This window comes from Brachyhypopomus gauderio, chromosome 4 (assembly GCF_052324685.1).
Source record: "Brachyhypopomus gauderio isolate BG-103 chromosome 4, BGAUD_0.2, whole genome shotgun sequence".
In the NCBI taxonomy this organism is placed as follows: domain Eukaryota; kingdom Metazoa; phylum Chordata; class Actinopteri; order Gymnotiformes; family Hypopomidae; genus Brachyhypopomus; species Brachyhypopomus gauderio.
In genome coordinates, this window is record NC_135214.1 from 16,100,999 (window position 1) to 16,128,941 (window position 27,943).

General features: G+C 43.2%; 2 protein-coding genes across 2 annotated transcripts; one reads left to right on the forward strand and one right to left on the reverse strand.

The window, feature by feature from the left end:
* The first annotated feature begins 8,346 nt into the window (after positions 1-8,346).
* Positions 8,347-23,484, forward strand: LOC143512382 (nectin-3). The gene is made up of 7 exons (XM_077002621.1): positions 8,347-8,491; positions 9,722-9,794; positions 9,882-10,202; positions 12,552-12,881; positions 14,666-14,950; positions 15,173-15,274; positions 21,773-23,484. The coding sequence occupies exons 2-7, from the start codon at positions 9,728-9,730 to the stop codon at positions 21,775-21,777; spliced, it is 1,110 nt and encodes a 369-aa protein (XP_076858736.1). The 5' UTR covers positions 8,347-8,491; positions 9,722-9,727; the 3' UTR covers positions 21,778-23,484.
* Positions 23,485-24,764: 1,280 nt separating this feature from the next.
* On the reverse strand, positions 24,765-27,778 carry LOC143512384 (B- and T-lymphocyte attenuator-like). The gene is made up of 6 exons (XM_077002622.1): positions 27,543-27,778; positions 26,559-26,897; positions 26,424-26,456; positions 25,999-26,154; positions 25,869-25,891; positions 24,765-25,623 (listed from the first exon to the last, which is right to left on the reverse strand). The coding sequence occupies exons 1-6, from the start codon at positions 27,625-27,627 to the stop codon at positions 25,330-25,332; spliced, it is 930 nt and encodes a 309-aa protein (XP_076858737.1). The 5' UTR covers positions 27,628-27,778; the 3' UTR covers positions 24,765-25,329.
* Between the last annotated feature and the right edge of the window lie 165 nt (positions 27,779-27,943).

Genomic DNA, 27,943 nt, shown 5'->3' on the forward strand with positions numbered 1-27,943 from the left:
GGACGGGCGACCTGTGGGCGGGGGTTTTATTTCTCACCGCACTGCACCAGTCACCATACACGTTCAGGGCCGAAGGGAACATATCAGTTTTTATGTAATCCCTTCCACACGCTATTCAATCACGTTAGGTCTCCCCTGGTTTAAGCTTCACAACCCCGTCATCGACTGGTCCACGGGTAAGCTGCTGAAGTGGGTAGTGCCCCTACAGGGCACCCGGTCTCCCTCCCGTGTGTTCGCGCAATCCACCAGCGTTGAGAGCCCTAACATCAGCTCCACCCCAGTCATTCCCGCTCCGTACCGTGATCTAGCGGAGGTGTTCAGCGCTGCCAAGGCCACCCAGTTACCACCCCACCGACCCTGGGACTGTCACATCACCCTCAAGGCAGGTACTACGCCACCGCACGGTCGAGTCTATCCACTTTCTCAGGAAGAGGAGCGGGTCATGGCTCAGTATGTTAAGGAGGCTCTCGCTCAGGGCTATATTACTCCCTCCACCTCTCCTGCCTCAGCCAGCGTCTTCTTCGTGAAGAAGAAAGACGGTGGGCTGAGGCCATGCGTAGATTACCGAGGGCTCAATTCCCTCTTAGTGAACTTTGCCTACCCGCTGCCTCTAGTACCGTTGGCGCTGGAGCAGTTAAGGAAGGCTAAAGTTTTCACTAAACTAGATCTGCGCAGCGCCTACAACCTTATTCGCGTACGCGAGGGTGATGAGTGGAAGATGCCGTTTAGTACCTCTACGGGGCACTACGAGTATCGCGTCTTGCCTTATGGCTTGGCGTCTGCTCCGTTGTTTTTCCAGGCGTTCATTAACAAGGTCTTAAGGGAGTATCTGAATAGATGCGTTGTCGCTTACATCGATGACATCCTGATCTATTCTCCCTCCTACGACCAACATGTGCGTGATGTACGGGCAGTTCTGGGCACGCTCTTGCACAATCGTTTGTATTGCAAGCATGAGAAGTGCGAGTTCCATCTCAGTGAGATGAACTTCCTAGGCTACACCATTAGGCCAGGCTCCATACACATGCAGCACAGGAAGGTGGAGGCGGTCGTGAAATGGACGCAGCCTCACACACGGCGCGAGCTGCAGAGATTTCTGGGTTTCGCGAATTTTTACAGGTGGTTCATTCGCGCGTATAGCCAGATCGCAGAGCCCCTTACTGACATGCTGAGAGGGGGAGGAGTTAAGCTTCGCTGGACAGAGAGATCTACGAGAGTGTTCAACCAGCTGAAGCAAGCGTTTGTCGACGCCCCGGTTCTGCACCAACCGGATCCTAACCGTCCCTTTATAGTGGAGGTAGACGCGTTGAACGTGGGAGTAGGCGCGGTGCTGTCACAGCGGCCGAAAAAGCATAGCTCCCTCCGTCCCATAGCCTTCTATTCTAAGAAGCTCACCGCCGCCGAGCGCAACTACGGGGTGGGAGACCGTGAGTTGTTGGCTATGCGGAAGGCGTTCGGTGAGTGGAGACATTGGCTGGAGGGAGCTAAGCATCCATTCACCGTGCTTACTGATCACAAAAACCTGGAATATATCAGGACCATGAAACGGATGAACGCCCGTCAAGCCAGGTGGTCTCTGTATTTCTCTCGTTTCAAGTTCCAGGTGACATACCGGCCAGGAGAGAAGAACCAGCGTGCGGATGCGCTATCTAGGTCCTTTCCTGGCAGTACGGAGTCTACGAGTGAGGAGCCGGTGCTTACGCCTGAGTGCGTCGTGGGAGCTTTGGAGTGGAAGATCGATCGGGAGATCGAGGCAGCGAACCCGCATCCAGGTTGCCCGCCGCACCGTAAGTACGTTCCCCCACGCACCGTAGTGCCCTCATCAGCTGGGCTCATACGTCAGTGGGGACGGGGCACCCAGGGGTGTCAAAAATGGCTCAGTTGTTGGGGGCTCGCTACTGGTGGCCGGGGCTGCACCGGGACGTACTGCAGCAGGTGGCGTTCTGCGCGGTGTGTGCGCGGTGCAAGGTGCCACACACTCCTCCTGCGGGTAAGCTCCTTCCTCTCCCTGCACCCAAGCAGCCATGGATGCACATCGCTCTGGACTTCGTCACGGACCTTCCCCCGTCCGAGGAGAACACGGTCATCATGGTGGTGATAGATCGGTTCTCGAAGATGGTTCGCTTCCTTCCCCTGCGGGGCTTGCCCACCGCGTGGGAGACTGCGGATCTCTTGTTTCGGCACAAATTCCGGCAGTTCGGTCTGCCTGAGGATATTGTGTCAGACAGGGGACCGCAGTTCACCTCGTGTGTGTGGCGGGAGTTCCTATCCAAGCTCAACATCACGGTTAGCCTAACCTCTGGTTACCATCCGCAGGCTAACGGACAGGTGGAGCGAGCGAACCAGGAGGTGGGAAAATTCCAGCGCGCATACTGCAGCGAGCACGCGGACACATGGTGCGCCCTTCTGCCCTGGGCCGAGTACGCACAGAACTCCCTCACTCATTCCAGCATGGGGATGACGCCGTTCGAGTGCGTGCTCGGTCGCCAGCCGCCGCTCTATCCTTGGAACGCTGCGTCCTCAGACCAGCCCATCGTCGAGGAGTGGGGCAAGAGGAGCGAGCGGGTGTGGGAGGACACCCATCAGCGGCTGAAGGAGGCGATCCGGCGTTTCAAGAAGAAAGCCGACCGTCGGAGGGGAGAGACCCCATCTTATCAGGTAGGGGATAAGGTGTGGGTCTCCACCAAAGATGGACGCCTGGGCAGGAGAGGTAAACTGGGGGAGAGATATGCCGGCCCGTACGTCATCTTGAGGCGGCTTAACCCGGTTACTTATCGCATCAGTCTGCCCGAAGACAGACGTGTGTCGCGTGCGTTTCATGTGTCCGCTCTCAAGCCATACAGAGCAGGTGCATTGGAGGAGGCCTCGACGTCACGGCCGCCCTTGCCGCTGCAGTTGTCGGACGGACCCGCGTACCTCGTGGAGAGGTTACTGGACTCGAGGCGCAGAAAAGGTGGCTTACAGTATCTGGTGGACTGGGTCGGATACGGACCGGAGGAGCGCTCCTGGATACCAGCCTCTCAAGTGGTAGGCCCCTCCCTTATCGCCGACTTCCACAGGGAACATCCAGACCGGCCAGCTCCGCGGCGACGGGGAAGACCGCGTGAGAGTCGACGGGAGGGGTCCTTGGGGGAGGGCTCTGTCACGGTGAGGGGGCCGGGTCGCCACCAGAGGGCGCGCATCCCGGCCAGCAGCCGATCCCAGCACACACCCTCGCGCACGCAACCACTCCCACAGTCGCAATCACCATCATACTGAGCACCTGTTTCTTGTTTGCTTTGCTCTTCTTAAGCCTGCAGGTCGTCTGGTCCAGTGCTGCACATTGCCGTTACATGAGCGTCTCTGGTTTCTGCGTGTCAGTCTCTGCGTTCCCTACCTGCGTGCGCGCTACGAGTCTTACTTTGCAACACTTGCAGTGTACACGTTACGAGCTTTACCTTGCATCACTTATAGTGTATGCGCTAAGAGCTTTACTGGTGTGCGCTACGAGCTTTACCATGCATCACTTGCAGTGTGCGCTAAGAGCTTTACTGGTTTGGTTGCCATGGACAATAAACATCCTTCTGTTCAACCCCCGTCTCCGGCTGCCTCTGTCCCGACGCCTCCGGCGTCACAATATGTCTTCATGTTCTTGCTCCTCTTTACCTCAGTGAAATGATGGTTAGATATGTTCCCGTCAGGTTTCTCATGTCTTCAAACAGTAATCTACTGGTGATTCCTAAAAGCCAATTAAAGATTGGCAAGGGTGGACCAAAGCTCTATCGACCAAAGCTCTGGAACTCTCTTCCTGAAGAGCTCAGAGGCATTTCATCCCTGCACAGCTTCAAGAAGAATCTCAAAACCTTCCTGTTATATCTGCTTTTAGTTAAGAAACTCTAACTCTGTTCCATCTTATTTACTTTATTACATTATGTTGTCTATTATTTTATAATTTGTCACTTTATTACATTATTTTATTGTGCTTGTTTCCTTTTTATCTTTAATATCTTTTAATATTTTATTTTTGTTTTATTTATTGTTTTGTTTTGCTTCCTTTTAATGTTTCTTTTTTATTTATTCTGTAAAGCACTTTGAGTTGCATGTATGTATGAAAGGTGCTATACAAATAAATATTATTATTATTATTATTATTATTATTATTATTATTACATTTTCATTTTAATATAGAGACAGAATAACTTCCATGCATATTATGGGACATGCAGAGATGAGGAGTTATAGAAAAACAAGATCTTGAGAAATAGTACCTGTGTGCTGGAGGTCGAACTGCATCAGAGACGCACTGGAAACGGTGAAAAGGTCAGGGTGAGCTTACTTGGCGCAGAATAACAGTTAGGTATTTTTTATATAGAAATAGTCAGACAGTTTGCGCTCATAGAGAGAGCCCATTGCAGAGCAGAAAGGGTGGGGGCAGGGGCGAGGCTAAGGTATTTTTAGTGGTGCTAGAGCACCACCTTGAGGTTGCTCAGCACCCCCTGGCTCAACACATTTTTTAAATATTATATTATACAAAAAACTTGCTCTGCACCTGCGCAATACTTTGGTATTGTGCCTCTGTGAGCACTGGGGGCTGGGCACCCCTAAAGACCAGATCCTAAAATCGCCCCTGGGTGGGGGCCATACTCAGATCAACTATAAAGAAGAGGTGAAAGTAGTCTGTTTTTCAGTTGTATTAAATCTCGCTCGTCTCATCGTTTTGCGTCCGCCTATCACTCTCTGTGGTACATAAATAAACAAAATCTAAACACTAGCTGCCAGCTGGGTTTCAACAAAAATCTATTTCACCAGAAGATGGCAGTCCCATACCATCATCGCCTTCCCCCTGGAATGCCCCGTTGAATGGTTGACATTTTCACCTCACCAAATCTGGCCTTCACTGCAAAAGGTGTGGACACTCCCTGGCCTATAGCTACACTCACCGGGTACAAGATTAGGTAGACTATTCTCATATTATATGGCTACTAGGTGTTAAATGTTCCTGCCTTCCTCGGGTCAAAATGACCCGCCACTGTGTTAAAACCCCCCAAAAAATCCACAAAATGCTATTTTTTAACTTGAAATTTTATGACTTTGCCTAGATTGGTCCCAACAGTAGAAAAAGTGAAATTTTGCTTTTATTGTAAGCTGTACAACAAAATGTACAAAGATGGTCTTCGGGTCAAAAAGACCCCTGAGCCAAATAGAGTTGAAATCAAGGTCACAGATTTATTTGTAAACCACAGAATGTTACAATGTTTAGTTGTGTCTCAGATCAAGCAGTAGCAGACGTAAACAAGGCAAATCAGGTGGTGTTCTCACAGACTTTCCAGAGGTTATAAAGGTGCTGCAGATAACAGGACCCCAAATAGACTACAGTAGAATGGGTCGGAATCCACTTGATGTTACATGCTGATCTGATTCCTGAAGATCGAATTTCTAACAGTACTGAAGCCATGAGTGTGCGTTATAGCATTGAAGAGACTGTAGAGCTGATTTTCTGAGATGTCCAGCAAGACAACTCTGATTCAGAAGAGTAAGTGGGGGATGTATCCGAAGAAGAAGATGGGGAGGAATACAACCCAGAGCATGACGAATCATCTTCAGAAGAAGAAGAAAATCCTGAAGCTGCAAGAGAGACTTTGCTTTCAAAAAATGAGGGGTCACAATGTGATATGTGACAATTTCTTTACCTCTTATGAACTTGGACAGCAGCTCCTGAAGAGGAAGATCACCATGGTTGGTACAGTTAGAAAGAACAAGCCTGAGCTCCCACCTGCACTGCTAGCGTCAAAGGAGAGAAAGGTCTTCTCCTCAAAGTTTGTCTTCAAGCACCGCCACTCGTGTCCTACCTTCCAAAGAAAAACAAGAATGTATTTGTTCTGAGCACACTGCACACAGATGGTGACATGGTGATTGGAACATATAGCTTCAGAAGAATGACTGCCCACTGGCCCCTGGTCATCTTCCACAACATCATTGAAAGAAGGACGCATGTCCCCTGCACAGAAGCCTCAGCAGCAGTTGTGAAAGGTATTCAAAGTGCAGGAACTGCTGATCAACCTGAGGATGCAGCTACCACAGCCACTCCCCCAGCTAGGGCAAGTAAGAGGAAGAGATGTCAGTGCTGCCCTCAAAAGAAGGACTGTAAAACACACACTGTGTGCTGCAGGTGTAAGAAGTATATCTGCAAAGGCTGTGTACTTGCATACTGCTCTACATGCGCTAATTAGTTGAATGGTTATGTTATATTTCACATTTTGAAAATTTTTGGAATTTTTTTGCAAATGTTTTACATTCGTTTGTTAAGCTATAGAAATTCAAGTAAAGAGGGAAAACTCATGTATTCACACATTTTGTGGTGAATGACAATATGCAAGATGAAATTTGGTGTTAAAAATTCAATTAAGCTGCTAATATAGGGGGTTTAGTGAAGACGGGTCTTTTTGGCCGCGAGGAGACGGGGGATAAACAGGAAATGAGGAAGGCAGGAGGACGCAATGAGGGCACATTAGTATGCATACCTACTCTAGAGCTGCAGTTTGTCAGCTACCATGGATAGACATTGTGAGTAGATATCCCATTCTGCATGGAGACAGTACACATTCACATTCAAGGTATGTATTGTAAACATCTTGTTTGATGTTTTTATGGTCATTCTTTACTGGGGAATATTCCTCTGTAAATATAGAAATATTAGAACCACTTTTTGGTTTACATAACTTTCACCAACGTACTGTAAAACATGACAATTACAGCTACTCAAACGTATGGCCAGTACTTAATCTGAAAATTTTTTGTAATATTATGGTACCAGATTTTTGTAGAGTTTAATATCCATCCCAATGGACATCAGGCCTTGGGAGACATCCAGCACTAGACTATTTAGTGGTTCTCAAATATCTAGAAGCATTTGATGGCTAAAATATGAATTTACAGTATGTTCCATTTATAACTATATATAAGACATTAACATGCACAAACTATAAGGAGCATTAAAATATACTCAGAAAAAAATTACAACACTCAACAGTGCATGTGTTGTACCCCTGAAAATGGGAGATAATAAATGAGAAGTGCTGTATTCTCAGTGCTGTATTGCGAGTTGTGTTTACATGTCAAGAACAGGCAAATAGAACACTTTCATAACATTATCTGCTTCTCAGTATTACGAATCACAATTTATCAGACATTAATGACCACCCAGTATAAAGCACTATTTTATCAAAAAGAACTTAAACAGGCCAGTTTCTACCGTGCGGCCCTCCGTGTAGTTAGTGCTAATTGAATGCTCCTCGAGCCATGTTTACATGTATCGCCACAAAAATCATCTACACACATTAGTAGGTTCTTAAACTCTTCTTAAACTTCTTACATTTCCACTTCCATTGTATAAATTGTATTTAACACAGTATCATACCTGAAAATGAGATAATAAATGAGAACACACGAAGCATGGTTTTCTCAGTGCTGTATTGCGAGTTGAATATGCCATGGCAATCGACTCAAGATAATAAGAGATCACATTAATCCTGTGTGGCAGGCGTCAGTGACAAGTGCCATTAAACTGTGGCAGGCAGGTGCCAGTCGCTAAGAGGAATGTGCCAGTACATGCCATTTCCGGCCAGCGGACCTGCCACTTCCTGCTGCCAGATGCCACTGAGGGACTGAACCCCTGCTGCAATTTTGGCCACCAGAGGTCTGTCCTATTCTGCAGTATTATTTTACAGTAAAAGTACTGCACGAATAAATCTCTATAGATATGAATGGCAATTATTTTACAGAATGGATAGATAGGACAATAACACAAGAAGACATCTCTGTATACTAGAAATGTTTACTTGAACAGAACGCTTGCTGAATCTCAAAATACGGTGACCACTTTCATGTTTTAAGTATCAGAATGTCATGTCTGAATCGTTGACCTTTAAATGAATTACTGATGAATATTACATGAGATACATTACGAATACAACCGCGATACGTTTGGTAAATGAAATGTCAGACTAAGTCTTGTTTTGCATATTTGCAAAAAAAAAAAAAGAGCATATGAGGGTAAAATGAATAAAAAATACAGAAAGAAAGAAAACAATCTGATGGGGACAAAAGCAGAGGTTTGAACTATCGAATAGTAGAATATCACTTTTGATATTACATAATTAATAACGTGCTCTTTCGTCCATAAAGTGACCCTAAACAGTACGGCTGTTTGAAAAGGATGCACAGTCCAGTGGTGTAGAATGTGCCTTAATGATAAAGTTCCCTGCAATGTCGTGAGTGACCAGGATTATTTCATTGGTTAATGTCAATTGAACAAAATTAGGCAATGGAGATTAAATACGACAGTTCATTTGGGTGTAAATGACAACCGTGGAGTTGTTGAAGTTGCATCAGGAGCGCTCCACGCCCTCTTCCAGAACTGGGCGGAGAAGAAAGAGACTATGTGGGAAACTATATGTGGGAATATAGACGGAATATGTAGAGATACGGTAGAGACACACGAGCCGGAGGGAAGGTAGGAATTAAACCTTTCAAAAATGTTGTGACTTTTACGGTCAACGTCTGCTTTCTTATTATGGCTCGCTTATCGTTAATCTCCGCAAAGTTTCAGTTTTCACCATGTTTAATATTAATGGACACTAGTGCAGCACAAACGAAAAGTATGACTGTGTGCAGTATTGAGCTCGGGTAGTCGGACACAGTATTGTCTGTATTTCCCATGAATCTAGATGAGACATTTTGGACTCTTTAGGCCAATGAATATAGCTGCAGCATGTTTTTTTTAACGATCCCCACGATTACCGAAATGCAGACGTGTGAAAATCAACCATGCCAGTTGAGTATTTAACCCTGCGAAATGAGAAAACGGGTCACACAGTACAATCGTCTCCTGTCATAATTTTGTCATAGTTTCTCAGGGTGTTCTGATTATGTGAGTGTCTGATATTCTGTGGCTCCTCTATGCATGCCCTGCATTTGAGCACCACTTTGTGCACTTGCTGAGACCATCAAAGGCCTTTTGAACATCCTTCGTGAATTTTGGCTAGCTTGAAATCCTGGGTGGTTGAACGTATTACAAGTGGTATGTCATTCAGCAATAAGCCAACTTCATGGTCAGTGAAGGTCGCTATGTCCAGTTGCTTTCCAAAAGAGATGTAAGGCACCGTATGCTTTTAGCTGGCATCTCAGGTTTTCCATGTATGTGGGACTGACAGATAAGCTTTCCTTGACACGGTCCACGTAGATGTTGGAGCTCTCCAACAGCTCCTGTGCTGGATTCTTGGAGGCAAAATATCCAGATAGACTGACAAGGGGATCATAATCTATAGACAGAAATGTATTCCAGTAAGGAGATGTTTTCCAGTAAGGCCCACATGAGACCCAGGGCCTCTCTCTCTTTTCCTCAGTGTAACACTTGTCGTTGTAGTAAGCAGCCATGAAGCATAGGCCACAGAATGCCAATCATCCTACCATCTCTGGAGAAGGATGAGCACCACGCCACATGACACACAGGTTTCTCTGTGTGGGTCACATATGATCAGGACAAACAGAAGGCAACCGCCACCCAAATAGTCATAATGTACCGACATGAATGTGACCATGTGAAATTTGCTTTTTTTAAAAAAAAGATTGCAGTCTAGAGCCCTGGTAACTATTGGTTAAGTGTAATAAAAGTAAAAAAAACAGTATGAACTACGTTATTATACTATGTATGGTGAAAATAATACATAATCTCTATTTGCAGGCTAAGATGCTTGAAACCAGCCTGCTGAAATGCTTGCTGTGCGTGTCTCTGGTCATTGTATCCAAAATACATGGTATGACCTTGAGAAGAGAGAGCATATGCATATTGTGGGGTCTTAATCCCAGGAAGTGCACGGCTCATTAACTGTGTGTGTGTGCAGCCAGGGTCCAGGCGCCGGGGCGTGTGGAGGCCGTGGTGGACCTGCCCTTTACACTCACCTGCACTCTGCAGAAGGCCAGAGGGGAAACACTGAAGCAGGTGCGCTGGCTGGACATGAGGAACGAGACGCTCGTCTCCTACGTGCCAGGCGATCTGACAAGTGTGAGCGGACAGCAGCACGTTCAGGTGGTGGCCGGCGCACGTGATGCCAGCACCGTGAATATCGACCGCGTGAGCCACAGGGATGAGGGCTGCTACACGTGCATCTTCGACGTGTACCCTTCCGGCTCCAAGGAGGGAAAGACGTGCCTGACAGTCACAGGTACGTCACAATGGTGCAAAATGGAGCGTGCTGGAGATCCCCCATTCTTTGTAGTCCCTGAATGAACCAGGTGGCCATGACACAGCCATGTTTGAAGTAAATTTAGTACAAAATTTCTGATATATCCAAGCCACTAAGTGTCAGGACAATGGCTGTTACATAATGTGAAAAAGACTAAAGAAGAATGTGAGATTCAGAGATTAGATCTCGCTACGGGATTTAAAAGGAATCCAGCTGTTCTCAAACATGAAAATGATCCCTCTGTCTCAAATTCGAGATCAATCAATCAATCAATCAATCAATCAATCAAATTGTATTTATATAGCGCTTTTTACAACAGTTGTTGTCACAAAGCAGCTTTACAAGTGCCGAGTCCTAGCCCCCAGTGAGCAAGCCAAGGGCGACAGTGGCAAGGAAAAACTCCCTAGTTTTTTTGCATGAGGAAGAAACCTTGAGAGGAACCAAGACTCAGGAGGGTAACCCATCCTCCTCTGGCCAACAGCGGTCACCATGACAACAACAACAATTTAGACAGAAAGAAATAAAGAAAAGATGTAGTAATGTCCATCATGGTGTAGGCTCATCCGGTCAGGCAGTAGGTGGCTGGCACTGGATGGATCGCTTGTCTCTCCTCATCTCATATTTCCTCGAGCAGGCGGGCAGCCATGTGGAGAAAATAAAACAGGGAAAATTAGCTCTGTATGAGGACATATACAGGACAGATGAAATTAAACACATTTCTGGAGTGTGGCAGCAACTCCGGCATTAAGTTAAACTATTACAGCCTAGCTAATAAGGCAGAACCAGAAGGTAACATAGGCTTGGGGGCATTCTGAGACAATGGCATCCATCCACTGCCCTGTCAACAAACTTGAGTGACCACGAGCAGTGACAGGACGACAGCACCAGCGCCCCAGTCTACCATAAAACCCTTCATCTATGAACCCCTGGATCTGTACCTTTATCTAAGGGGGGATGTTAATTATCAAACGCTAAACCAAATAGGTGGGTTTTCAACCTAGACTTAAAGATTGTGACTGTGTCAGAGTCCCGTACGCATTTTGGAAGGTTGTTCCAAAGCTGGGAGGCCTTATAAGAAAAGGCTCTTCCCCCTGCTGTTACCTTATTAATTTGTGGAACTAATAAAAGACCAGCACCCTGTGATCTTAGTGGACGTGGGGGTTCATAGTAGGAAATAAGTTCCTGGAGGTATTCAGGAGCAAGCACGTGCAGTGCTTTGTATGTTAATAATAGAATTTTAAAATCAATACGGAATTTAACTGGGAGCCAATGCAGAGCTGATAGGACTGGTGTAATATGTTGAAATTTTCTAGTTCTGGTCAGAACTCTGGCTGTGGCATTTTGAACTTTTTGAAGTTTATTTAGATTCCTATTTGAACATCCTGACAGTAGTGCATTGCAGTAGTCTAATGTAGAGCTAACAAAGGCATGCACCAATTTTTCTGCATCATCCTATGATAATGCATTTCTTAATTTGGCAATGTTGCGGAGATGTAGAAAAGCTATCCTAGTAGTATTATCTATGTATTTATCAAATGATAGGTCAGAGTCGAGTATGACTCCTAGGTTTTTGGCTACTGTGCCAGCTGTAATGAGATAGTCTGCAAGATTAAGCATTAGATCTGGAATTTTTTGTCTAGCGGCCTTAGGGCCCACAAGGAGAACTTCTGTTTTGTCTTCATTTAGTTGGAGGAAGTTTAGAGACATCCAGCATTTAATATCTCTTACACAGGCCTCAATTTTTCCTAAACTGAGTTTGTCATCAGGCTTGGCTGATATGTAAATCTGCATAGCAGTGAAAATTGACACCATGTTTGTTTATAACTGTGCCCAGTGGTAGCATATATAATGTAAATAATAGTGGTCCTAAGATGGAGCCTTGTGTGACCCCATATTTAACTATTGTACGTTTGGATGGAATATTATTGAGCTCTACAAACTGATGGCGATTTGTCAAGTAAGAGTAAAACCATGAAAGGGCTGTGCCTGAGACTCCAACCTAGCATTCTAACCGCTTTAGCAAGATCCTATGATCAATTGTGTCAAAAGCTGCACTAAGATCGAGAAGCACTAGCAGTGATACATAGCCTTGATCAGAAGCAAGGAGGAGATCATTTGTTACTTTGACTAATGCTGTTTCAGTACTGTGATGGGGCCTAAAGCCAGATTGGAACTTTTCAAATATGTGATTCCTATGCAGATATAGGCATAATTGCTGGGCAACAGCTGAGATCTATTCAGGATCTAGACAATCCTGAGTCTATCCATTATTCAGTTTTATTCATTTCTTTATATCTTATGTTTCCGTTTCGCTCTCTTTCTCTGCAGCTTCAGTGAGTCATGATGGTAATAAGACCATGGTGAGCGGTAAGGAGGCAACCCTGACCTGTCGGTATGGCCTTCCTGAGAAGGTGCACCAGATTCTGTGGAAGAAGATCAAAGACCGCAACAGCTTTCAGGAAGTAGCGTCTTATGCCAAACGCAGTGACCCCATGATCGAGGAGAGCTTTGCGGACCGCTTGCACCTCACCCACTCCCTGTCGGATTCACGACTCACTCTGTGGCCCGTGAGGACTGAGGATGAGGGTTGTTACATCTGCGAGTTCCACACCTACCCTGATGGCATGAAGAGCGCAACGGCCTGCCTCACTGTGTTCGGTATGAGCAACCTTGAATTTTGCATCAGCAGAATTAGCTAGTTACACATGATGGAATCTTTGAGGCGATAGAAGTTTAAAGATAAAAGATAAAATGATCAATGCAACATTAAACAAGCATAATTTTGAGATTTCCTGAAAGGGCTAAGCTTTAATCAGTGTCAGGTTTTGAGGTAAAAAATTCCAGAGGTTGATGCCATAGTAACTGAAAACAGAATGTCTCCTTTTGAGCTAGGTTTCTATGGTTATTACTGTGTGACTGAGGAGAATTGTCATATCTCATTTTGATAAGGTAGAGAGTAGTATGAGATCGTGACAAACATAATGACGAGTGCAGATGTAAAGAAGAGTTTTAATAGTACCGTAGTTAGACAGAAACAAGGGTCCAGTCAGGGCAGCTGTTGAAAACAGTAAGCAAGTATCATAGTCAAAAACAAATCCATAATCCAACAGCAATATATACAAAAGCAGGCAGTCAAAACAGAAGGGAAATTCAAGAACCAGAGAATAATGCAGAACAAACACTCAGTAAGCTAATGAGATGTAGGCAATACTTCACAAAGAGTAAATACAACGACTAGGCATATATAGAGAATAGAACAGGTTTCAGGTGCAACAGTAATCTGGAGAGGAGGAACGCTGAAATCAAAGTGAGGGGTTATAGGATTTGGAGTTTCCTGGATTGTGTCTCATGACATACTGTACTGTACATGTGAGGATTCTGGGAGCTGCATTCGGAAGTTACTGCAGATTAGTAATGGAGCTGGATAGATAGTGTTACTCAACATGTTAAAATGTTACTCATCATTGCACTCAACACATATTAATAGTTAATCAGTCTGGATACAGATTAATGCATGCAGATCTTTTTCATTGGTAGCAATGGAGACCTTACTGATATTACAGAGGTGACGACTGTGTACTATTTTATATGCCTAGTCACAGTATTTGTTTAATTTTGCAATGTCAATGGAAGCTGGACCAAAACCAATAAATGTCAGGAAAATTTACAGTGTTTATCTGTAAATAATACAGCTGTGGTGCTGGGGTTTGTTATTTTTCCAGTAGTTGGCCATGAAGTGCAAGTTGTGGCCTGGAGGAGAAGACTGCAGAACCATTTTTAATTGAATCAAATATCACAAAACAAGGATTTTCAGTGTCTTGAGAGATTCAGCTGTTTAGCATCGCAAGTTTGGTCGTTTTTTTAGATTTGACATTTGTGTTATCTTGTACTTTAAATGAGTAGATACAAATCCACCCCAGTGTGTGCATAGAAAAGGACAGAGACAGAGAAAGAACAAGAAAGAGAGTTAGACAGAGCGGTCACTTGTGAAAATAGCTGATTGTAGAAGGCTTTGACTGTGTGAGATGTAATTCAGACTGTGGGTGAAATGCATGATTGTGCTACACAGTGCACCACTCTGTGCCCTCCCACTGTTATTTTCTTTCTTGTATCGTTTTCTTTATTCACACACACAACCTTTCTTGTGTGCCAATGAGCGTATTTAATTGGTCAGTCTGTTATATTATTACCATCATCCAGTGTAAAAGAGCTTAACTCTAAATGTTCTAGCCCACACAAATGGTCAGCGCACTTTTCTGTCCATATAAAGTAGAGGAGGCTGTATGATTATGTGCTAGTACCATAAAGCCAAACCAAGCATTCCAAGTAGGCTCTGGCTCACGGTATCAACTGTCTATTTAACCGTTTTCTACATAACTGCCGGTGTTTAAGCCTGCTCTGCTCATATTGTGTGGATTAACATGCTCCTTTCCATCTCCCAGTCCTCCCCAAACCTCAGGTGAGCTACAAAACCATGTCTCCAGGTGTGATCGAGGCAAACTGTACGGCCGTGGCCCGCCCAAAGGCCGAGATCGTTTGGAACGTGGAAGGGAACGATAGGACCCTGGGGGCGCCCACCACCGTGGCCACGATGCAGGATGACGGGACGACGCTGGTCATTAGCACCCTGAGAATGAACGCCACGCTCCTGAAAGACGTGTCCGTCAAATGCCTCGTCCACCACAAGGGCCTGGAGTCTGCCATTGCAGTGTCCATGAACACCAAGAGTGAGTGCAAAGAGCTGGCGGGGCCATGCATGTTTGATTGTTGTATCAAAGCAGGGAAACACAAAAAATGCAATAATTGAATACTGTTAGTACAGACATTGCCACACAATGCAATAACAGCATTCATAAATGCTAGCAATCACTGATTAAAAATTTGCATCAGTAACCTATTTTATTAGCATTAGTGCATTATTACCACTAATTGCCCCCCCTTTCTCTCAGTTGGAACAGCTCTGGCCATCCTGATTTCCGTCACTGCGGTTGCCTTTCTGCTGGTCCTCTGTCTGTGTGTCTGCCTGTGGAAATGTATTTTGCGTAAAGACGGTAAGTCGCTTCCTGTAAGTGTGTGTGTGCGGCTGCCCAATACAGCAAGGTTCAGTGTTAATCACTCTCCTTATGTTGACCGAATTCACAAACTGCAGGATGTGGTAGGTGCTTATCAGTGAGCAGAGGAAGTGATATTTTATGCACACCCTAAAGAGGATATCCCATTCTGATCCAGCAAGAAAGCAGTGCGTCTTTGTTCAAATCAGTATCCTAACTACTGGGAATTATTGAGTAACTGTATGAAAACATACAAAGGGAATGTAGTTATAAATGTGAGGAAGTGTCTGGAGATATTGAAGGTAAGCACAACTGAGTGCATTTATCGCCACCCAAGTTTTCTCAGCCGATCTGGATTTCAGCGTCACACCACCGGTGATTTTATTAAAAGTGTATGCCTAAATTACATTATGAGTGAGTAAACCAATATGGTCTGAAATGGAAAATTAGCAAACAGTAACTCCCAGATTGTTCTCTGAGAACTGTAGTGACCTTTTGTGCAGAGAGAAGGAAGAATGCTATTTCAGTGATTTGTCACAGCTGGGATCATGTCCTTAGGCTGCTCACAAGAGTTAGTGTGTGTGTGTGTGTGTGTGTGTATTGTCTCAGTGAAATATAGTTTGCTCAGAGAGAGAAAGCCAAATGAATGTGCATTTGGTGATAATTACTGACATTATTTAAATTGCTGTGTGCATGTGAAGAAGGAATTGGAAGAAATACTTCTTGTAGCATGCTAACTAAAGGTGGTACTAATACAATACCACGTATCAGAATCAGGTCAATAAGGAATCCTGGGTTGGATATTAGAAACATTTCTAAGGATACCAATCCATTACAAATCCAGCCAGAAAACAGTACAACAGTGCTTTGCAGTAGCACAACAGGTCACGTGATAACATCCAGCTTTCTTTGGGTAGGTCACGTGATATCAGCCGGGTTAGTTGTAGAGTTTAACTGTTGAGGGTTTTTCCCCATTAATCAATAAAGCTATTATGTTCACAAATGTGCCCCCTTGTGGATAAAACCTGAACTACAGCGTTCCATTCAGTAAACCCAATCACTGTTTGTTGTAGGATGTAGAAGCACAAATGTAAACCTATAGTCCTGCAAGACAATCGTAGTTTAATGTGTAAAGGTATAGAACAAGGGCAGTATTTATGCTGCAACCAGCAACATTCAAAAGTGTCAATATATCAATACATAGACTTCAAGGAACAAAAAGTAATTTATGAAATAGACATTATACTGGCATCTAATGACCTGGCAGTGATCCTTTACTACACCTACACTATATTGCCAAAAGTATTCGCTCACCTACCTTGACTCACATATGAGCTTAAGTGACATCCCATTCTTAATCCTAATGATTTTGGTCCACCCTTTGCAGCTAGAACAGGTTCTGCGCACTGTTCTTGAGCTAATCTGAAGGCTACATGGATTTCTGTAGTGATTGACTATGCAAACATTTGACGACTTCTTCGCACTGTTCGCTTCAGCATCCACTGCCCCCAGATCTGCATGCCTATATGCTTAATTTTATACACCTGTGGCCATGGAAGTGATTGGAACACCTGATTCTGATCATTTGGATGGGTGAGTGAATACTTTTGGCAATACGGTCTATTTTCTACATGGCTGCATCCATGTGGAGGACCTACTTACCTGGTTGATTTGAGGACTACAAGACAATTTGATTCTTTATCTTATGTGAGCTGCATTTGATAGAAAAAATAATTACAATAAATAATCAATTTTATAAATACTGTTTGCTGGTTTTTGTGGTCAAAATAATTGACTGATCCTTTATGGTGGACTGGGAAATCTGTCCATCATTTTTTTTTTCAGCTAAACATAAGGTCGTAGTCACTATCAGATTATATTTCTATTAGTTTGAAGCAGAAGTTGAGTGAAGAGACACTCAGAGTACAGGTCCCCATAGTGCTGGGGTGGGTAGCAGGTAGAGAGAGACACTCAAGAGTACAGGTCTCTCTCCCTCTCTGCTCACGTAGTGCTGGGTGGGTAGCAGGTAGAGAGAGACACTCAGAGTACAGGTCTCTCTCCCTCTCTGCTCACGTAGTGCTGGGTGGGTAGCAGGTAGAGAGAGACACTCAGAGTACAGGTCTCTCTCCCTCTCTGCTCACGTAGTGCTGGGTGGGGTAGCAGGTAGAGAGAGACACTCAAGAGTACAGGTCTCTCTCCCTCTCTGCTCACGTAGTGCTGGGTGGGGTAGCAGGTAGAGAGAGACACTCAAGAGTACAGGTCTCGCTCTCTCTGTGCTCACGTAGTGCTGGGGTGGGTAGCAGGTAGAGATACTAAGAGTACAGGTCTCTCTTCTCTGCTCACGTAGTGCTGGGGGGCAGGTAGCAGGCAGAAAAGCCATTTACTGTTGAAATGCACAAGAGGAAGAATAATAAAGCTGATATTCAATTGATATGCAATAAAAGTTGCATTCAGTAATAAGAAAACAAAATTCAGTGTTTATAGGCTACATGGATGTCTGTAGTGGATTTACTGTAACCTATGCAAACTATAGTGTACATTTCGTGAGTCAGTGAGTGAGCCAACCATACTGAGTGGAGAGAGAGACAGATAGGCAGACAGAGAGACTGTGTGTGTGTGTGTGTGTGTGTGTGCGCGCATGCACGGATTTAGAACAGCTGAAAACCATGCAGATGATGACCAAGAGATATACTGAATGTAAGAAACAAACATAGGATGCTGTAGTCTTATAGATAGATTTCTGTGTTTTATCATTTTAATATCCATGCATGACATCTGCAAAATAGCATATATATATAAATGATGTTTTACCCAAACAACTGAACCAAGCCCCACAGTGGTTTTTAAGGGAAAATATATTGCATCTGTATTAATATCGGGCGATATTCAAATGCAAGATTTCGTCATCAGATTCGTCATCGGATTGGTTATTGTGCCATCCCTAATTCTGACACAAAGGCACAGGAAGCTGGCAGCACAAGTGTGATCTATCACATTATGATTGCCCTCAAGTCTTTGCCGCATGCAGTTTGTCTGTAAGTGGGAGAAGGTGATAGTGACAGACACACACGTCTTTGTGTCTCAGTTCCAGAGTTGCTGGGCTGTGTAGCAGTGTCAACAGAGCCTCCCTCGAGAGCCATGTGTAATTAACTAGTATGAGGGAGGTGTGAAGTGAGAAACAGCAACCGCTCCACCTGCAGACAGCCAGGAAGGTGGGTGGTATCATTTAACCAGCGTCTGCTGACAGTGTCTCCACCCAACTCCCCCGGCAAGTGTATGTTGTCACGAGTCTTCCCATTACGTTTCAACTAAATAGTTTGAGATGGTCATTTCAGTAGTTTGGTAGGTTTTGCTCACTTTCTCAATGTGTTAGTAATCAGAAGGTGGGGAACTACACAGGATCACAGAGATACTTTCTCTGTGAAAGCCACTACTGAGTTTTGGATTATCTGTTTTTTTTTTAGATACGTGTAATGCATATCTAATACAAATATTGATTTGAAGATATACCCAACATCACTCCCACAAGGTTTTAATACTAAAATCTCCAATCTTCTTACTGAAAATTCTTTAACGTCTTTTTCCATTTATGGTTTGTGGGAAATATTTGTCATGGCTTATTTTACTTTCCTAATTGTTTTGGTTGTGTAACATCCACCAGTAAATACAGCAGATACATGAATTTGATAATTTCAAGCAAACCAGCTATTTGTGAGCAAGTTAATAAGAAATATTTCAGTGTGGATGGTTCCTGGATGGTTCTTGTTTTCTAAGTACATCTAGTGTAAGCGTTTGACTTCTTACAACCTCTGAAGCATTGGCAGAACATAAAGACATTTCAGGTAGTTGTCTGGTTTGTGGCTTCTACCCAAATGAAATGAAATAAAAACCTTGCCCATCACAGATGGTTTGAATAGACTGTAAGGCTAAAAGGAGGTCAGTCAAACCCAATCTCTGGCCTCTATAATGCAGAGAAAGTCGAAAGAGCCGCTAGTGATGAAAGCGGAGAGTTCAGGCAACTGTCGTTCTGTAGTTGCATCTGCCAGTGGTTAGAGAGCGGCATCTTCACAACGCCGTGGGCCGCACACCTCTCTTTAGCTAGCTAAAGTTGAAAAACATTCACATTTTTCGGTGAACTACTCAGCAGGGTCTATGCACACAAAGACTGCATACTGGGCATGCAAAAATGACATTTGGGGGGGTTTCATTTACATGGTGTTGAAACTAGGTCTGTACAGCTTTTTTAAGATGGTTTCAGAGATTATATTTAGAGTTTTGGAACACTGTGTAGATAAAATATACTTCATCCCAAAAGCCATGAGGCAGCAAGAGAATTCATTAAAACACAGGCACATTTGAACTTTCTTACTAAAGCAAGGCATGGTTTTACTTAAAAATCATTCAGTAAGCCTGGCAAAATCAGATTGCTGTCAAGATCAAGATGCCAGATCAAGACGGGCAGAAATTTCACAAAGTGACATGCGGCAAATGTTGCATGCTAAGGCAGGGCCACTTTTGAAGTCCCTGAGCTGAGCTGTTCAGTCCAACCTGCTATATTGCCAAGGTTAGTGTGTGGAGGGCAGGGCTATGTGCTTGATTTTCAAATCAAAACATCAAATCAAATTTTGTCACCTGGTTATATATTGCGAATAGTTGTACAAAAAATCTAAATTAAACATGTAAAAAAAAAATACAGAAATCTTTATACAAAAAAATAAGAGGTTTAAAATTATGAATATAAAATGTGCAAATAGTTGATGAAGTGTGAGCGATGAAATGTAAATTATGCATGCAAAGTAATGCTGTAAGCTACATGCAGCATTGTCCAATGCCTGGGTTTGTGTGTGTTTGCAACAGTGTGTAACAGTGTCACAGTGGTGGTTTGTGTGTGTGTGTGGGTGTAACAGTGTCATGGTGGCGGGGGAGGGGAAGCTGAGAGAATGGTGCAAACACAACGTGACGAGAAACATGGCGACAACATACAAATACACTGCGTCACTGACAACCACCGCACAACAGCAAACCACAGACCTGCACACAGCGGACTGTACCAAAGACGCCGTACCGTTACACCTAATTGCGGTCCAGTGTCTGGGTCTGTGGGTGTAACATTTCCAGTCCAGGTGTGTGTGTGTGTGTGTGTGTGTGTGTGTGTGTGTAAAATAGTCCCTGTTGTTATCCTGGATAAGGGCCCGTACTGCCTGTGGAAAGAAGCGCCTTCTTCTTCTTCTCTCCGTGTGAGCCTTCAGGGAGAGGAAGGCTTTTCTGAGAAATTGCTTTTCCACTCTTTTTGAAGCTAACACTCTTTCTGAAGCTAACACTCTTTTCCATCACACTTTCCTCTAGGACACCTTGAACCCAGATAGAGTGTGAGCTTCTCTCTGCTTCCTCTCAAACCCACTATCAGCTCCTTAGTTTTGGCTGACGTTCAGGAGATCATTCTCCTAGCACCAGTTCTCCAAGTGTGTAATCTACTCTAAATGGGCCTTCATATCCTTATCAGAGATCAGGACCACCATAGCGGTGTCAACAGCAAACTTAACGATGTTGTTAGAAGAGGCCACACAGTTGGAAGTGCGCAGTGAGTACAGAAGGGGCCCCGTGCGTCATTTCAGCAGTGGGCATGACTGTTAATATAGTCTCCATGTTTTTTGGTCCTGTATTGATATATAGTGGAAACACAAGAGCACTGTAAGTTGTCAGTTCTGCTTAGTACTGCAGAGGCCATGTGGGCAGATACTGATCAAACCCAGCTGAACGCAAGGTGTGTTCAGCCCAGTGTCTGGGACATGTGGGTTTGCAGGGTAGTAGAAACACACAGATATCACACAGATATCACACAGACATCACACTGACATCAGACACATGCACATCACATGGGATCAGTTAAGACACCACAGCAGTGTGGTGGAAAGTGCTCGGAAAGACCCATTAAAGATTGCTAGTTTTGCAAAAAAAAAAAAAAACCTATGTTAATATCTGCAAGTTTTGCTTAATTAGATTAGGACTAGAGAAAGGCAAATATTTCCCCAAACTCTCTCTCTCTCTCTCTCTCTCTCTCTCTCTCTCTCTCTCTCTCACGCAGCTCAGCTTACTAAATCTTACAAAACCTTACAGCATCAAATATGTCCCCGGTCTGACTTTGATGCTCTGTCTGATAATATGGCTTGCGAGTGAATGTTGTTCTTCTTAGCCAGGCCTGCCTACAGGATGGTCGTTCTGTTGGTGTGAACTGTTAGAGCCCCTGATTAAACCCACAAAGCGTCTGGTTCCTTCATGCATGTTTTCCTGTTGCTGCCCTTTCGTACTTTAAGAAAGCGAGCAGAACTGTTCGTCTGGGACGGTGTGAACTGCATGAAAGTGGGTGGCGATGAAAATCACAGTCTGCAGGGTGTGTGATTTGTTTCCTCAGTAGTGGGTACTTGTGATCAAGACACTGACCTCTACAGCACAAATTTAAAGACTTTTTGCGCTTTATGTCTCTCTGTGTGTCCACAGAATGAAAATGTGACAACGGCCACCACGATGGGTTTCTGAAGGAGAGCAACAGTGTGGACTACTAAATGACGTAAGCCTGACAGCCTGACGTAAGGACGCTGGGGGCATGAAACCACCTGCTTCCTGTGACCATAAGTGCTTTGTCGATCAGACACTTGACTTTACCAACGACCCACTTCCACACAGTCATGTTTATTAGGCCCGACTCTCAGGCACACGCTATATCTAGAGATGAGAGAAATACCAGATTTGCCACTGTGCACTTTATAAGTGGCACTGGCATCATTTCCACTGGGGACATGTCCACATCATTACATGAAATGGTTGCGTTTGTCCCCAATTTTTGAATATATTGGTGTTTCCTCTACGAGCTGCCTTTGAATAATTTTTCAATAATCATTTGAGTAATAATTTGCTTGTTTAAGTGAACAAAACTAAAAGTATTATATTCCTAATGACAGAATTAGAAAATGTTTGTGCTCATATTTTATTTATGCTCAGTGCTAAATCTGAATGGGGCATAAGATAGCACTTAGATAACATTGTCTGGAGGAAAACTACAGGGGCACAAGCATGCAGTCATCATTGAGCCCCAGAGGAACCTATTCTTTTAACCTTTAAAATTCCTGAACTCTTACTGTGAGTTGATGCTGCCATCCAAAGTTTCAATGTTTTCCAGTGCCTAATGTCCCTCTGACACTCTTAAAGTGATCGAGCATGTATTTTCAGAACATACAGAGTCCCCAACATTTCCATGTAATTTCTTGCTGCTCAAAAAGGCACGTTTGACACTGGGGGGAGGGGACGGCATGGCACAGTCGTGACGATGTTGAAACACTGATCTGAAGAGAGTTCATTCCCTCCTGTCACTTTCCCGGAGCCTTGTGGGTTTGTGAGAGCTCGCGGTGGCTCGCGTCTCTGAGCCGTAACCGTGTCAGCAGCGTGCAGCTTCAGACACAGCAGCGGTGGGCGTCACGAGACGGCGGGAATGGCACCAAGCATTACAGCACAGACAGCACAGCCATTGTGTTTGTGTGTGGATGTGTATGTGTGTGCGTGTGTGTTTGTGTGTGTATGTCTCTATGCAGTATCTTTGTGCTTGTGTGTGCACAATATGTAAAATGTGAAATGTATAGCATTTGTGTTATATTGTAGCACATAATGCATTATATTCTTTAGGTTAGTACAATAATGTGTGAATGCATTGGGAAAAAATTCTAAGTTCAAATGAATCATAATAAATGTATATTTAATATAACAAACACCAAATCATAAATAAGGACACAATATTTACAAGTATACATTGGATGCTTTGCATAGTGTGAACCATCTGAATAGTTTCTATGCATGTTGTATTTCTATAGGTTATACAGAGCATTATCACCAGCAATCCAGACTACAATAATTTATTTACTGTGACACACATCTGTGAGGGACATTGCCAAGTGATATTTTAATGTTTGTATGGAGCATTTTTTATATATCCATTTTACATTAACTGTGTGCAACTTCACCGTTAACTGCAGTTTTCTAACCTGTGGAACTGGCAACATGCCAGCTTTGTGATATTACAAAAAAACTCACTGAGTGATTATATCGAAGCAAACGATCTCAAGATGAACTAACGAGGATGTTTCTTTACATCCTCATGTCACAGCAAAAAATTAAGCCAGTGCTAGCATGGGAGAAAAATAAAGGTTTGGAAAACCTGTCATACTGTTGTTTTCTTGTAGTTAAATGTGCATGATTCTGAATTACATCTGGAGCAGACTTAGACTTCAGGGGGGGTTGTGAAGTCAGTGTTTGTTCTTTTGAAACTGTGCACAGCCAGTAGTGCTTTTGAGGAGGAGGAGGCCATTCTGGAGAGTTCTGACTGCAGGCACTCCTGCATTTTACGGTTGTCGCCCCCCCCCCCCCCGGTCAACAATTTACACTCGCCACCTCCTCCAGGTTCAAATCTCACTCCAAGTGATCTTCAAAAGTTGGAAACCCTGCATTCTGCTGATCATGACACTTTTTTTTTTCTTCGTTTTTCCATCCTATGTGCATGAGTGTATGACTATCTTTTGGAAAGTTGAGCACAGAAGGTTTCAAGGTATGAAAACATAAACTACTGTAGGAGTTTGCGTGACTGGTGTCACACTAAACTCATTTGCTGCTACAGTGTTTGAGACTCCTGTGACATGCTAGTGCCAGTTCCTGGTGCAGCGTTTGAGACTTGTCTTTCACATTATAAACCCAGTTCGAGATGCAGTTTTAGAGACTCCTCATACACACTAAACCCATTTGCAGGGCCAGACTCCTGACTGAGCGAACACTGGACCTTCATTGTTTTGGTTCCCAGGCTGAGCTAAATCTGTTCCTCCTTTCCAGGTCTTCCTGTGCTCCACATTTAGCCTGGAGTAAGCATGTTACAAACACAAACATCTCGCTCACAGTTACATTCTGGATGATATCTCTCTCTGTCTCTCTCTCTCACACACACAACAGGTTGATTGCAACTCTACAAGAAAGAAAACTGTTCAGGTCTCATAGCTCTAAAACTCCTTTGTGTTCCAATTCATGACCTTCTCCTCTCAAAACCACTCAAACACAGAGCAGTTTCATACTTAAACATTATCACATACTACACAGAGAAGAAAGAAAGAAATAAAGAAAGAAAGACAGAAAAGAGTTTGTTTGGAGAAAATGTGCCTTTGTGATATCAAATATCACAGCTAAGGAAGTCTCGGATGAACAAGAGATTTGTTTAAATTCCATCTGTAACTGAACTAAAACAGAACTATAAAATTCTGAAACACTAGCAGACTAAAGTGAAAAAAGAAACAACACAAGAGAACAATTCACTGACTGAAGTGCCAACAACAGTGAAGTGAAAATGAAAATAAAGTAGTGTCATGTGAGCACGTGTGAGCACAACTACGTGATGAGATGTAAGAGTTACTCAGAGCTGAAACTCAGGGATGTTATGTCTGGGTAAAGATGAAAGTGGAGACAGGTAGGTTAACAATGGAACTGATGAGTGAGAATACGTTATGGGTAAAAAGAAATAGGACTAACTGCTTACAAACCCTCTAGTCCAAAAATTGCCATAGATCTATGCATGGTTGAACATACATGATTGTGGGTTAATTGTAGATTATTGCTTATTGGCATGTGATTATTCACTGATTGTAATAGGCTGTTTTGGATTCAAAGGCGATATGAGTGTGCAGGTTCAGTACCTTTATGGTGGAAATGATGGTCTGCATTCTGTTCCGTTTAAAACCTCAATGATGAGACCCCTGTACCGTTCATGCCTTGCAAAATGACTCAAAATAGAACAGCGGGTTGACACTCATTCTTTCCATGAAGATGTACGTATGCTGGTAATTATGTAACCAGGGGCACATACATTAATGTTATTATAGATTTGGCATTTCTTTGATGAATGATATACATTGAATCACAACAATTTCACTCAGTTCACGCTGATAAGGAGATGTATTGAACTGCCTACACTGTAAACAAATTGTCACTAATTTCAGAAACACAAATGTTTTTATTGCTAAAGGGTTTTAGCATATTCTGATTGACGCGTACTCGGAGAACTGCTCTCTCAGCTGATAGCCAGGTCCAGAAGATGTTCTAGCTGGGAGATGTTCAAGAGTGGCGTACACAATCTGCTGTGAGCTGCTCCCTGTATAGTTCTGGAGGTCTCCTGTCCTGGGCAGGGTGTGTCCCTGCCCCATCCCTGGATACAGTGAACAGAGGTGAGACTCTTCCATCTCTGGAACTTTGTTTGTTTGCTCTGTCTTTCCATTATGTTGTGAAAGGCTCTGATTGGGTGGCACAAGGCCTGATGGTGCATACTGTGAAAGAAGAAGGAAGAGATTTTTGACCCTTATACCACAGAGGGTTAATAACAGGGTTAACAGTGCACATGTGTTAAGAACACGGTTAAGAAAAGGCTTAAGAACAGTTCAGAACAGGTTTAAGAAAAGGGTTAGCAGTTCATATGTGTTAAGAACAGATTAAAAAAGGGTTAAGAACAGTTCCTAAGTGGTAAGGGTTAGTAACAAAAAGCAAACAAACAAGCAGGAAATGCCAGGCTTACTTGTTGTCTGTAGAATTTTGTCCCTAGAATTAGTTTTTAAAAAGACAATTTGTTATTTTTCCATTTATCAAATATCTTCAATTTTAAAATACCATGTGAAATATTAACAGGTTACAACTACACTACTCACATCTGCATCCATATATGCTCAGGAAAGAGATCACCATGACAATAGTGACCACACCCAGGATTCCTAAGCAGATGAAAACATATGGAAGCCACCCGTTGTTTCCTGATGTATCTTCGGTCTGTTCAAGTTTGTTGTTAACGACGGCAGATGAGTTGGCTATAACAGGGAGAAGAATGTGAAGCAAATCATTTTATCAGAAATTATACGAGTAGAAGTGTAAAAGATTAAATTAAAGTTTGTATGGGAGGACAATAAAATGTGTAGATAAAAAGTAAATAAATAATAAAAACAGAGGTTTTAATATTAGGATTCCAGTGTTTGATGTTCACTCCAAGGTGTTGACATAGTTGATGTAAAATGCCTATTTTGTTTTCAACACTTTAAAAAACATTTTTAAGCATTTTAAATGAATATGTTGCTCTTACTTCCATATATAGTCGTGGGGACAGTTGAACCATCTGTGGGAGAAGATTACATCTTCAGTTCAGCAGATTTTAACCATTATTCCCTCTACCAAACTCTATTTTATCATGTTGAATAACATGTAGTTTATTTCTTACCCAAAACAGACACATTGATGCTGTGGCTTTGTGATGAACAGTTGAATGCAGAAATTACACATCTGTAGAATCCACTGTCATTTTTTGATATGCTCTTGAAGTTCAGATGTGAGGTGAGTTTTTTCAAAACAGAATCAGACTGCTCCTGTGTAATTGTTATTTCATCTGTTTCGTTGACCAGCGTCCACTCATCCATATCAGAGATTTTAATCCATCCAACAGTGGGAATCTCTTCACAGTACGTCACAGGGCAAGAGATTTTTAACGGGCTTTTACTGGAGACTGTACTGTACGATTTCTTCTGAACTTTGGCTTGAGGAACACATAGATCAGGAAGACCTGCAGATGATAATGACTTCAGCTAGGCTTTAAAATACCCGAACTAATCATCTGTTTGTGCTAAACTGAATGACTGTATGACACACTACAAAAAGACTGCATTAATTGACCACATTAAAGAACTGAATGTCTGGTAGGATAAAACTCGGAAAGATGTTAATCACAGTGGCTTTAATTGCAGTTTGTCACAAATGAGTTTGTTAAACTACACAAACTAAGTCCTTCATTGTAATATTTCATATAAATGTATCTGCCCAAACCAGTACGCTCCTCCAATTAATTCTACATACCAAAGCCCAGTTCCATCAAACAGATTTCAGGCATATATTGTCTTGATATTGGTTATTTTCATTATAAGAGTGAAACAAGCATACAAAAATACATTTTAATATGTCTGTTGACCTTGATGGGCAAACTGAGCACACTGTGTTTCTGTGAAATCATTCACTTACCTTACATGAAATATATTTTACAATTATAATACAATGAGAATGTATCAAATACATTATTCAAATACATGGAACATTTACTGACATAACAATCAAACTCATATTGTAAAATCAGCTCAACATAAATAAAAGGCCCAACTGAACAGACAGGAGTCAAGTCTACCACAACTGCTGTCCAGAGGAGAGAGCGGTTTACCTTGTGCATCCACGACTACAATGAGAATGAGAGCCACACATATGCCATGAAAGGTGAAGGGCAGGTCCAACAGTCTCCTGTCCATGGTGAGAGAAGCACTCAATGGACTCAGAACCAAAGCAGATTCATCTCAGCTGCTTCCGTCTGGCATCAGTCGCTGTGTATGTATCTCTGATGAAGTCTCCCCGATCACTCGCGTTTGCACTCTCTCAACTTGTGGTTTTCGTTTCCTACGTCTTGATTCCATATGCATGTTTGCAAAAGCTGGTTTGAAAAAAACCAAACAAGGCTTCCAACATTCACATATATTTTGTACAACCTTCATATGAATTAACAGATGATTCTGTCAATAATAAGCAATTCTCACTTTAATCCACTGGGATCCAGAGTTTGATTGATCA

Excerpts from the sequence above, each read along its gene's own strand:
- LOC143512382 (XM_077002621.1), top strand. The coding sequence starts at position 9,728 with ATGCTTGAAACCAGCCTGCTGAAATGCTTGCTGTGCGTGTCTCTGGTC. Across the intron at positions 9,795-9,881 it reads CATTGTATCCAAAATACATG|CCAGGGTCCAGGCGCCGGGG; the intron begins GTATGACCTTGA and ends GTGTGTGTGCAG. Across the intron at positions 10,203-12,551 it reads GACGTGCCTGACAGTCACAG|CTTCAGTGAGTCATGATGGT; the intron begins GTACGTCACAAT and ends CTTTCTCTGCAG.
- LOC143512384 (XM_077002622.1), bottom strand. The coding sequence starts at position 27,627 with ATGGACAGGAGACTGTTGGACCTGCCCTTCACCTTTCATGGCATATGT. Across the intron at positions 26,457-26,558 it reads CATCAATGTGTCTGTTTTGG|ATGGTTCAACTGTCCCCACG; the intron begins GTAAGAAATAAA and ends CTTCTCCCACAG. Across the intron at positions 26,155-26,423 it reads CCCCACGACTATATATGGAA|CCAACTCATCTGCCGTCGTT; the intron begins GTAAGAGCAACA and ends TCCCTGTTATAG.